Below are 12,744 nucleotides of genomic sequence, written 5' to 3' on the forward strand. Positions count from 1 at the left end.
TCTTTCTTTCTTTCTTTCTTTCTTTCTTTCTTCTTCATTCTCTTTCTTTCTTTCTTTCTTTCATTCTCTTTCTTTCTTTCTTTCTTTCATTCTTTCTTTCTTTCTTTCTTTCTTTCATTCTCTTTCTTTCTTTCTTTCATTTTCTTTCTTTCTTTCTTTCTTTTTCTCTCTCTCTTCTTTTTTCTTTCTTTCTTTCTTTCTTTCTTTCTTTCTTTCTTTCTTTCTTTCTTTCTTTCTTTCTTCTTTCTTTTCTTTCTTTCTTTCTTTCTTTCTTCCTTCTCCTTCCTTCCTTCCTTTCCTTCCTTCCTTCCTTCCTTCCTTCCTTCCTTCCTTCTTCCTTCCTTCCTTCCTATCCTTCCTTCCTTCCTTCCTCCTTCCTTCTTCCTTTCCTTTCTTTCTTTCTCTTTCTTTCTTCCTTCTTCCTTCCTTCCTTCCTTCCTTCCTTCCTTCCTTCCTTCCTTCTTCTTCCTTCTTTCTTTCTTTCTTCTTTCTTTCTTTCTTTCTTTCTTTCTTTCTTTCTTTCTTTCTTTCTTTCTTTCTTTCTTTCTTTCTTTCTTTCTTTCTTTCTTTCTTTCTTTCTTTCTTTCTTTCTTTCTTTCTTTCTTCTTCCTTCCTTCCTTCCTTCCTTCCTTCCTTCCTTCCTTCCTTCCCTTCTTTCTTCTTCTTCTTCTTCTTCTTCTTCTTCTTCTTCTTCTTCTTCTTCTTCTTCTTCTTCTTCTTCTTCTTCTTACTTCTTCTTCTTCTTCTTCTTCTTCTTCTTCTCTCTTCTTCTTCTTCTTCTTCTTCTTCCTTTTTATTGACAAAACAAAATTTTCAACATTGACCTTTGCAAAACCTTCTATTCCAACTTTTCCTCTCCTTTCCCCCACCCCCTCCCCCAGATGGCAGATAGTCCAATATATGCTAAATATGTTAAAATCTATGTTAAATCCAATATATGTGTACATATTTATGCAATTATCTTGATGCACAAGAACAATTGGCTCTAGAAAGAAAGAAAAAAAACCTGAGAAAGAAAAGGAAAATGCAAGCACATAATAACAGAAAGAGTGGAAATGCTATGTTGTGATCGATACTCATTTCCCATAGTTCTCTGTTTGGGTGGAGCTGATTCTCTTCATGACTAAACAACTGGAACAGGTTTGAATCATCTCATTGTTGAAGAGAGGAAGATTGCTTTCTTTGAAAAGTCTTGGTTCTTTCTACCTTCTCAATTCTCTCTTTTGCTCATAAAACCCCTGACTCTTTTTTGTGGTCCTTGAATTGTCCAACTGGCAAGGTTATTCCTTTTCTCAAATGTTGCCCTGCTCTGGAACTGTCACCTGAATTTAGGAATTATCCATCTTCCCCTTCTCTCCTCTGAACATCCACAAAAATTTGTTTCAGTTAACTCATTAACTTTTCTTATGTTGCTTTGATATGTAATTTTGGGGTACTCCTCTCATCTCCCTAGCCAAACTGTAAATTTCATATGGACCAGGATGCTTTTTTTTTGACTTACCCCAGTGCTTAGCATGGCAGAGTGACATGGTGCTTAATAAATGTTTGTGGGTCTTGAATTTGGATGCTTGATCTGCTCATTGATTTTTTTCTTATGTTGTAGTTATTTGTGTACATGTTACCTCCCAGATAGAGTGTAAGCAGTGTGAGAGTGGGAACTGTGTCTTCGGCATCTTAGCATTGCCAGCAGAATAACCTGTATTTGTCCCTTACATGTGCTTGATACTTAGCGAATGAATGGATTTGTTCTTATGGATCTTAGAGCGCTTCTGAACTTGGTGTTTCAGTGAGGAGAAACAAATGCTTCTAACGGACCAGTGATGATGCTCGGAAATTCTAGGCCTTTGCTACAGGAAAAAGAGGTCTTCTGCATGCCAGTGTGCAGTTCTTAGCTGTGCTTCTTTCCCCTCTCCGTGCCATATGGACATGGCCTCCTGAGAACCTACTTGCATCATTTTAGATACATGGATGAATGCCCTTCTGTCCAAGTTTCCACCTGAGACCTTTCTGGGTGCATTATGGCTTCAGGGCCTAGTTTGGGACCAAATTTATTATGTGAACACAGCTCCCGGACATTAAGCTATTTTGTATATCTCTCTGCATCCCTCCAGGATCTGAATGGTTCCATGTGGCACCTGGTGTATCCTGTAGTTATTTATATAACTGCTTATAAACCTGCCAACCACTTCCTTTGGAAGATTCCACCTAATAGACACTAAGTGGCTTGGTGAAGGTCAGACCAAGGACTATAGCCTTCTTGCCCTAAGAAATGCCCCGTCACTGTCATTAGGGGTTCACCACCTCCCCATCACTGCAGACCAACTGCTACTGATGGGAGCTGTGGTGCCCCCAAGAACACCAAGAATACTTTCTAAATGTAGAGACTTTAAGGTTCTATACCCTTATGAAGAAAGGATTCTGCTCCCCTCCTCCTGTCCAGGTTCCAACCACCACCAACTGCTACAGATGGACAGCCAAGTCTAAGAGTAGGGAGGACAGCAGCGTGTTTCTAGAACACTGACCCCCCTTTCGGGTTTAACCCTTGCAAACATCATGGAGGAAAGCATCCCTTGTAGATGTCATTCTCATGGCTGCTATAGATCTAGAGCTGGGAGGGATTCTAAAAGCCATCAAGTCCAACCTCCTCATTTTATAGAAAGGGCAACCAAGGTACAGAGAAATTAAGTGATTAAGGATCACACAAACTAAATTTCTGAGACTCATTTTGAAGTTAGAACTTACTGATTCCAGGATAGTTAGGGGGTGCCGTAGTGCACACAGTTCCAGGCCAGGAGTTAGGAAAACTCATTGTTCTGAGTTCAAATTTGGCCTCAGACACTTACTAGTTGTGTGACCCTATTTGCTTTATTTTCCCCATCTATCAAATGATTTAGAAAAAGAAATGGCAAATTGCTCCTGTGTCTTTGTCATGAAAACCCTAAATGGGGTCAGAAAGCACAGGATGTGGCAGAAAATGACTAACCAATGACAACTGGGTTTGCTGATTCAAGATCTGATAACCCCTAACCCAAACTACCTCAAAGATTGGCATGATGTGCATTGGGACTTGCTGTTAATTATCCAAAAATGGTCCCAGATCTGACTTCTTGAATCACCCATGAACCATTTTTGAGTGAGGAAAGGCAGTCCCAGCTTGGGTTTATTTCTGTGTGGGTCCAATGTCAACAATAATCAGAGCTGAAAGAAATTTGGGGGACAAATTCAATTCACAGAATGTTGGAGGAGGAGGGTATGAAAATGGGGAGTACAGAGTGTACTCTGGACACAGTTTATATTGGGAAAGGAAATGTGAGCCATGTCCCATTGCCCTGGGGGAGGGGAGAAATCCATAGCCAGAAGAAGAGCATAAAGAGGGAGAAGACAATAAGTGATGATGTTGCCAGAAAATGGAGCTAACAAGGATGGAAGATACTGTGACCATAGGATCCAGAACTAAGTGAAGAAGTGAAGACAATGTTCATATAGTACAGTTTCTGAAATGCTCCAAGTTATTTGATGGGAGGAAGAATGTCCTCTGCCCCTCACTCCCACGTGTGTACCCTTTGGCAGTAGCCTGATTGACTCACCCTAGTTACACCTCTGTCGCATTGCTGTTAGCTGAATTAAAAGCTAGTTGGAAATGCAATTCCAGGCAAGTTTCACCAATCGATGTGATGTGGCAATATTTCACTGGGCGACCACTTGGAGCTCGGCATTCTCCAGAAAACTCTTGGCATTTCCCAAGCAGGAGTGGGCAGCAGAGATCAGGTTTTTTTTTTATTGTAGGGCTGCCATATTGGCTTGAGCTAGAATCCTTTTGTCATGGTGGAAAACATCTTTGAAGACAGGTGCAAAAACCTGGGCAGGGAAGGGAATGGGGGGGGGATGAGTGTTTGCAATATGGAAAAAAGGGCAGATATTCTCGTTTCCTTGTGAGGTGGAAAGATCCTCCCCACCGCTAACTGGTGAAGTGATCGGGTAACAATGAGTCTAATGGTTTTCCTCTAATCTTATAGATCAGACAGGAGTGTGCCCTCTCTCTCTCTCTCTCTCTCTCTCTCTCTCTCTCTCTCTGTTTGATCTTAAGCAAGACACTTAACCTCTTTCTGCCTCTGTTTTCCCATCTGTAAAATGTGGATAATAATAGCTCCCACTTCTTGGGGTTGGTGTGAGGTTCTAAGGAGAAAATAATTGTGAAGCTTTTAGCATAGTGCCTGGTATGTAGTAAGAGCTATATAAATGTTAACTATTCTTATTCTTTTTTTTTTTGCTGAGGCAATTGGGATGAGTTGCCCAGGGTCACACAGCTAGGAAGTGTTAAGTCCAGACTCATGTCTCAGGTCTTCTTGACTTCAGGGCTGGTGCTCTATCCATTGGGCCACCTAGGTGCCCCACTATTCTTATTTTTAATGTTATTTGTATGGAATTGGAAGGGAAATATCCAATTGGAAGAGACCATCTAGTTTAATCCCTTCATTTTACAGATGAAAAAACAAGGACCCAGAGAGAAGAAAAAACTTGCCCATACATCAGATTTGGGATTTGAACTTAGTAATAAAAACAGAGAAAATTGTACCACGTTTTGCTGGGTTTGGGGAAATCAGGGAGCCCCAACATGCTATCAGGTGGAAGAGATACAATTTTAAAAATACCATTTCCCCGGGGTCACTTAGCTAGGAAATGTCTGAGACAGAATTTGAACCGAGATCTTTTGGACTGCTGATCTAGCCCTCTGTTTCCCTATTGCTGCCCTTGGGGATCTTAGGATACATCAGAATCAAGATCTCAGGGCCACCTAATCCAATATCTCCTTTTACAGATAGAGGTACATCCACTTCCTCTCCTCCTTTCCTTCCTCCCTTCATCTGCCATTCTCAGCTGATGCCTCAGTTTCCTCAGCCCAAAATAGAGGTAATGATAGTCAGGGTACCTACTTTCATGTCCTGTTGTGAGATTTTAGTGAGATAATGTATACAAAGTGCCTTTGCAAGCCTTCTACTTCTTTAGAAATGTCAGCTCTTGTTAGCATCTGTTAGTGGCAGCCTCAAGCCAGTGTGTAGTTCCAGGGGTAGCCCCTCAGGCTTATGGAGGTTGCTGAACTTGGTCTAATAGGATGATTCCCTCACTTCTAGGGAGGTCTGAGGGCATCCTGTACCATCACGAGGAGCTGTTAATTTTTGGTGTAGAATCCATCAAATTCTGCCAGACCAGAGCACATCTGTGCCTGGTTGATTCAGTCGTGTGTGTGTGTGTGTGTGTGTGTGTGTGTGTGTGTGTGTGTGTGTGTGTGTACAGGTATATCTGAGCCAGTCACACCGTACGAAGTTCTGTGATAAATATTTATTAATAGCACGATTCCCTTAGTCCTCTTGGTATGGCACAGATGGAATTTTCCCAGCAAGGGGAAAACCAGTCACTTGTTTCATCTGACTTTTCAATATCTGTTGCCTTAGGTGACTCTTGAGATCTAGGACCACCACAAAGTTCTTTTTGCTCCTTTTATAGTTTTGGGGAATATTTTGCTAGGCTGGGGGGTGGGGCAAGAGGTGAGCTACCATATTGCTCATGGATCATGGTATAATAGACAGATTATATAGATATTATAATAGGTTGATTTTGGAAAGAGGAAGACCTGGATCTAGGGGCTCTGATCCATATAGGCTATGTGATCTTAGGAGAGTCACTTGACCTCTGAAAAACATTTGCTGAACTGTTTTGGTAGAGGAAATTTCCTTACCAAGAATTCCTTATAGCAATGAAATCACCCAGTTACAAAGGGCGAAATTCTACTCCCTTTCTCCTAAACCAAATCCATCTAGAAATGGCTTCTGAGAAATACTGAACTTGGCCAAGAGTGAAAGTAGAGTCTAATCACATGAGGCAGCCATGATCTCACCTCACTTAATTCCTCTAACTATAAAACAAATTTGGATATGTGGCGGCTCAGTAGAAAATGGGGCACTAAATATGGGTGACAGCCACATGAGACTCTAATCTCTCTCATTTAAAGATGAGAAAACCTCTGGCACCGACTCTCCTCGGTATGAAGGAGCATCAGGGTGACATGACGGATAGAGGACTGGAACACCTGAGTTCAAATGTGGCCTCAGACACTTATTAGCTATGTGATCCTAGACAGATTACTTAACCTCTGCTTGCCTCAGTATTCTCATCTGTAAAAATGTGAGTCATAATGGTACCTATCTCCCAGGGTTGTTGTTGAGGACTAAGTGAGACATTAATTTTATTTTATTTTTGTTTTTTTCCAAAAATTATTTATTTATTTTGGAATTCTTTTCTTTTTAAATTTTGAACTCTGGATATTCTTCCTCCCTTCAGTCCTTCCCTCACTCACTGAGAAGGCAACAATGTCATATCAATTAAACTTGTGAAATTATGCAAAACATATTTATATCTTAGCCATTTCAGAAAAAAAAACCAAATAAATTGGAGAAAATTCTACTTTAATTTGCACTCAATTCATCAGTTTTCTCTCTGGAGATAGATGACATTTTTTTCATCATGAGTTCTTTGGAATTTTCTTGAATCATTGTATCGATCAATGTAGACAAGTCTTTCACCATGGATCGTCACTGCAACATTGTTGTTATTGTGGACAATAATCTTTTGGTTCTTCTCTATTTACTTTGCATTAGGTTGTACAGGTTTTGCCATGTTGTTTTTTTAACTACCCCACTCATTATTTCTTATAGTACAATAGTTCTCCAACACAATAATATGTCACAAGTTGTTCAATCATTTCCCAGTTGATGGACAATGCCCTTAATTTCTAATTCTTGGTTATCTCAAAAAGAGCTGCTATAAATATTTTCTTACATATACTTTTCATTTAAAAAAATCTCTTTGGGGAACAGAACTAGTTTAAAGCCCTTTGAACATAGTTCTCCAGAATGGTTGATCTAGTTCACCACTCTACTTATCCATGCACCTATTTTCTTTCATATTCTCTAGCATTTGTCACTTACTAGTAGGTATAAAGTACCTCCTGAGTTGTTTTAATTTTCATTTCTCTAACATAGTGATTTAGAGAATTTTTAATATTACTAAAGATAGCATTGATTTCTCCTGAAAAGTGCTTTTTCAAATCCTTTGACCATTTATCAACTGGGGAATAGCTCTTATTTTTACAATTTTGATTCAGTTCCCAATACATTTGAGAAATTCAGTCTTTTTCAGAAGAACTTGCTGTAAATCTTTAAATTTTGCTTTATCGAGTATGACACCTTTTAGAAAAAATGTAGTTTTCTTGATTATCTCTTTCAGTTAAATCTATTTTTGCTTTTACTTTGTCTAATATCATGATTACCATCCTGACTGTCAGCGGAAGCAAAATAGACTCTAGTCCTTCATTTTAACTCTCTGCATATCTTTTTGTCCTAAGTATGTCTCTTGCATACAACATATTGTTGGATTCTGGTTTCTAATCTGCTCTGTTATCTACTTCTGTTCTCATACCATTTACATTCGCAGTTATGATCACTAACTGTGAGTTTCACTTCATCCCATTTCCTTTTTTTATCCTCTTATTTTTATCTTTTCTATCCCCAAAAGTCTGTCTTACTTCTGACCATTGCCTTCTCTAATCTATTCCTGCCTGAATCATCCTCTCCTAAAGCTCTCATCCCTCCTAACTCCCTATTGGGTAAGATAGATTTCTATATTCAATTGTTTGTTGTTGAGACCCTGGATATCTTAGAATCAGCTGGAGTTAGAATAAGCAAAAGTCTTTATTCTTGGTCTTTTGGTGTCAGGGGATTAGATTTAGGAATCTCTCTACCTCCTTCCTCTCTCTCTACCACCCAAGAATGACCCTCCTCCTCCTACTCCACCCACTGATCTCACTTTCCCTTCTTTGTCCACCCCCATTGATTGAGCCAGCACAGAATAGTTAAGTAGGGTCATCCTCCAAACATGTTAATAGAGAATTGTCCATTTGGTAATTAGCCTCATGTGCCAGGTTACCTTGCATCTGCTCAGTTCTAGCCCTTTACAGTTTGTGTTTCTATATCTATCTATCTATCTATCTATACTTGTATATGTGTATATATATATATATATATATATATATATATATATATATATATATATATATATATATATATATATATATATGTATACACACAGACACGCATAGATATGTATATGTGTATCTATATCATTATATATTCTTCCCTCTCTGAACTAATTCCATTGAAAGCAAAGTTCAAACATTTGCCCCTCCCTCATTTCCCCCTCTACAATAAAAAATCTTCTTTGCATCTCTCCTTTATGTGAGAAAATTTGCTCCATTCTACCTCTCCTTTCTCCCCCCTCTTAGTATATTTCTGTTTTTCACTTTTTTAAGGTGATATTTTCTTCAGTATGCTTGCCTCTTAAAAAACAAAAAAGCTAAGCTGTTAGTTCTTTTCATAACTTTCTTGCATCATTCTCATTTCTTTCCCCCATTTTCCTCTACCACTCTTAATTTTTCTTAAACTCTTCCAGGAATTCTTGTTGGGCTTGTATTCAATTATAATTTTCTTTGAGATTTTTAGCTATTTTCACAATATTGTCCCTCTGCTAAGTTTATGTCTTGGTCCTCCTTTCCACTGTAGTAGTTTTTTATGCTCAAATTCTTTTTTGTTGTTTGTTCATTTCTCCAATCTGTTCCTTCACGTTGAACTTTTATGTTAAAGTTGGGTTCTGCTCACTTAAGGGTGGGGAGGCACTGTGCTAAGCTTTAGACTTATTTTGTGCTGCTGCTTTCAGGGGAGTTCTGGGGGTCTGCAAGTTTTCAATGTTTCCAAGGTGGTGTTATCCTGGGAGAGATGTGGCCACTGCTCTCATGGTCTGTACTCTGGTCTTTAGATCTCCTGTTCTTCTATAATTGCAAGTATTATTATTTCTTTTGGCCACAGAATTGTGACCAGATCCCCTGCTCCTTTGTGACTGATCACAAATGCTCCTTTACATCCTGGAACTGCAATCCAGAACTGCTTATGAGAAATAGAGTTTCCGCTCAGCATCAGCCGCACCCAGTGCCAGCAAAGGCACTTTCTGACAAATTGTCCAATCCTCTTATCTCCGGGCTGAGAGTTCCTGAAGTCCTCGTTGTCATTTTTGTAAACACCTCCAAGCCCACTTTTGGTGTTCCTATTATTCTCCAGCTCTGCACCCTCCCAATGTTACAGACCTCTTCAGCAAATCTCCTAAGTTGTCACAGACTGAAAAAAATATCTCCCTCTGACCTTTTGTGGCTCTACTGCTCCAAATTTGATTTGAGGTGGCAATTTAAAGTTGTTTGGGGGCAAATATTGGGAGAGTTCTTCGGGTCCCAGCCTGTAATCTGTCATCTGTCAACTAGAGATAATTTTAAAAGCACTTAACACATTGCCTGGCACATAATAAGGTCCATATTAATATTAGCTATTATGGCTATTGTTACTGTTAACAGCATTCATCACTTCGAAAGGTGACGGTCAGATTTGGGAACTGTTGTAACATGGGGTTTATCATTTACATGGGGGATGGACTGGATGGTCTTTGAGGCTTCTAAACTCATGAGTCGAAGGTTGTGATTAAAGAGTGGTCAGAGGTAAAAGGAGGACTAGAATGGTGTAGTATCATGGAAGGCAGGGGTAGATTATTTTAAGGAAGAACGGATTTGATCTCAAAGGAAAAAAAAGTCATGTCTCTAATAGAAGAGGAATGAATCTTTTTTTTTCCCTGATGATGGTGGGCAAGTCTCCAACCCATGACCATCTTACTTTTCTTCATCTGTAAGATAAGGAGATTGGAACAGATCATGTCTATACTCTACTCTAAATCTTTAATTTAATCTCTCTTTAATGCTTTTAATCAATGTCACCAAACATTTATTAAGTACTTACTATGTACCAGGAACTGGCTGGATTTTGGGGAAATAGAAACAAAAAAGGAGCAGTTGTTGCCCTCATAGAGCTTACGTTCTAAAGGGGGAGACAATAATCAACAAGCATTTATTAAGTGCCAGCATGTACTAGGAATTACTTTAGGTGGTGATGTAAAGAGAAAAAAATGGAATTGTTCCTGCCCTCAAGGAGTTTACTTTTATAAGACTTTAACAATTAAAAAAGGGATGAAACGATAATTTTTTTTTCTTCTCCCATCTCTTCTGAGCAGGGAGAAGATGCCGTTCCATCATGTGACAGCTGGCTTGTTGTATAAGGGGAATTATCTGAATCGGTCCCTCTCTGCAGGCAGTGACAGTGAACAGCTTGCTAACATCTCAGTGGAAGAATTGGACGGTAAGAGACGTGCCTTGTTGGGGGGTTCACCATCCTGGGCAGGCCGGTGGAGGAGAATAGTCTCAGCTGTTGGTGCCCTAGCGGGGAATCATGGCTGGAGTCAGGCTGTGGCAAATAGGGAAATAAAAAGTCATAAATAAAATTTCAGGTGGCCCCTCCCTATTCAGGCCTGGCTGACCCATAACCACATAGAAAACACACCTCAATAATAAGTGAATGGATGATCAAGGTGAATGATTTCCATCCCCAAGGACAAGCTGCTGGCTCATTCAAGGGGCTGTGTCTCCCATGTTTTGTACTTCTTATGGTCCAGTGGCTGCCATGTTTCCAAATTGTCTTTTATGGGGTACACCAGCTGCAGAGGAGGGTCAGATGCTGGTGATGGCTGCCTCTTGGCTTGAGGCTGGCCTCTGCTTTGATTCCTGGCCAAGACCGGTGCTTCTCAACAGTCATTTCTAAGTGGATATGGGAGTGGAAAATAAGTCAACAGCCTCCAACTGTGTTATAAGACTTGGTGGGAGGCAGTTGGATGTGTGCAATGGAAAGCAGGCTGGCTTTGGAGCCAAAGAGCTTTTGCTGTTTCCCACCTCTGTGAGATAATCCTTTGCATGTCATTGTCCTCGTCTGTAAAATGGGGATGGTTGGGTATTGATGGTCTTTACGATCTTATGACTTGGATTCAAATCCTGATTCAGCCACTTACCATCTACATGACCATAGATAATTCATTTGATCTCTTTGGGGGTCAGTTTTCCCATCTGCAAGATGAGGGTGATAAAAGATCTCTAAGATTCCTTTGAGATCTAAACTATTGATCCTATGTTGTTTAAAAATCCCTTCCACACTTAAATTCCCCAAACTTAGGATCTCATGATCCTATGATTCCATGAACACTCAGAGCTAGCAATAGAGGGGAACAATCTTGAAAAAAGCATGGTTGTACATTTACTGTATGGATGAGATGGCAACTATGAAACACATTGGTCAGTTTCTTTAATATCAAACTTTTGGGAAGACTCTCCAAGACTTGCAGGGTCAGTGCTCCTAGATGGGCTCTCCTCCCCGTGCCCTCAGAGGTTCATGTTATTCAGACCCCACAGATACTTTTCTTTGAGTAGTGGACCCTTCAGCTTATAAGAATCAATAAGTCAGAAATTCAGATCTGGAAGAGATCTTAAAAATGACCCCGTTCAACACACTTTCATTTTTTGGTTATATTCTTTTTCTTTTGTATCTCACCTTTACTGATATATTATTCCCTTTCTACCACAGCTAAAAACTTTGGTAAAGCCAGTGAATACTTTAAAAAAATTTACATCAATCACATGCAGTATGCTAAACTCATAGTTTAAAAAAGTTTACATCAATCACATGCAGTATGCTAAACTCATAGTTTCTCCATCCCTGCAAAGAAATTGGTAGAGATATTTTTTTTCTCTTGGGCTCAAACTTGGCCATTATCATTTTACAGTATTTCCCCTTGTTCTGTTGGTCATGAACTTCCACCCCTCATTTTATGTGATACTTAGAGAGTTCAAATAACTTGTTCCTGGTCATATAGTGTGGGAATTTGAACTCAGGTCTTCCAGATTCAAAGAACAACACTCCATCTGCTACACTGTGTTATCTTTCTGAGTTTGAGAGTTTTTCCCTAAGGAAATAAGAGAAGATTCAACTAGATCAAGAGTTATTTATCTTTCTTTGTATCATGGACCCCTTTGGTGGTCTGGCAAAGCCTATGGACTATTTTTCAGAATAATACTTTTAAATAATTGAAGGAAATTCTAAATTTCAATTAGAGATGGGGGGAGGAAAGGAGATAAAATTTCCCCATCCAAGTTCATGAACTACCTAAAATCTATTCATGTGCCCCAGGTTCAGCAGCCCTGCTTTAGAACTTGGGGTTCTCCTGTGTAGAATGCTCAGGACACCAGAGAGCTTATCTCAATCTAGTCTAAATGATCCTGGGTCCAGATCCTCTTCCCCTAACCATCATCACCATGTTTTATGGCAAGGGCTCAACTGAGACTCTAGAGATGAGAAATTAGAATCGCTGCAGATGGTCCTAATGCTGGTAAGTTTAATGGTCTAATCTAATGTGTTGTACATGTGCACGGATCCAGGAGACTCAAAGTTATCTCCCCAGATGGGAGGGCGGGGAAGTTATCCCCATGGCGGGTGCGCTATGCCAAACAGCATAGGGATCTGAAGTTTAGCCCATGTGATGGGGAAGGATGGCAGGGGGAAGGAGAAGAAGACTGACTGCTGTGACATTTGCTTGATTACTTCATTTGCTAAAATGTTTTTGGGGAAAAGAGGATGGAAAAAAGGTTTTTGTTATAGGAGGGATCTTTGTGAGATTGTGAGGGGCTCTGGACTCTGTGAGAATGGGCAAGGTTATGTAGGTAGGATTGAGACTTAGTTTGATTCAAGAGGAATTTTTTTTTTTTTTTTTTTT

At 39.7% G+C, this 12,744-nt stretch overlaps 1 protein-coding gene across 2 annotated transcripts in view; it reads left to right on the forward strand.

Annotated features, from left to right (window-relative positions):
* The window catches only part of CALN1 (calneuron 1), a 447,751-nt gene that overhangs the window by 90,994 nt on the left and 344,013 nt on the right, over window positions 1-12,744 (forward strand). For both annotated transcript variants that reach the window (XM_074263986.1, XM_074263987.1), the window contains one exon: window positions 10,162-10,286. In XM_074263986.1, the coding sequence (XP_074120087.1) occupies window positions 10,169-10,286 (118 nt within the window). In that variant the 5' untranslated portion in view covers window positions 10,162-10,168. The remainder of the gene's footprint in view (window positions 1-10,161; window positions 10,287-12,744) is intronic.

The sequence above is a fragment of the Sminthopsis crassicaudata genome, chromosome 4 (assembly GCF_048593235.1).
Source record: "Sminthopsis crassicaudata isolate SCR6 chromosome 4, ASM4859323v1, whole genome shotgun sequence".
NCBI lineage: Eukaryota > Metazoa > Chordata > Mammalia > Dasyuromorphia > Dasyuridae > Sminthopsis > Sminthopsis crassicaudata.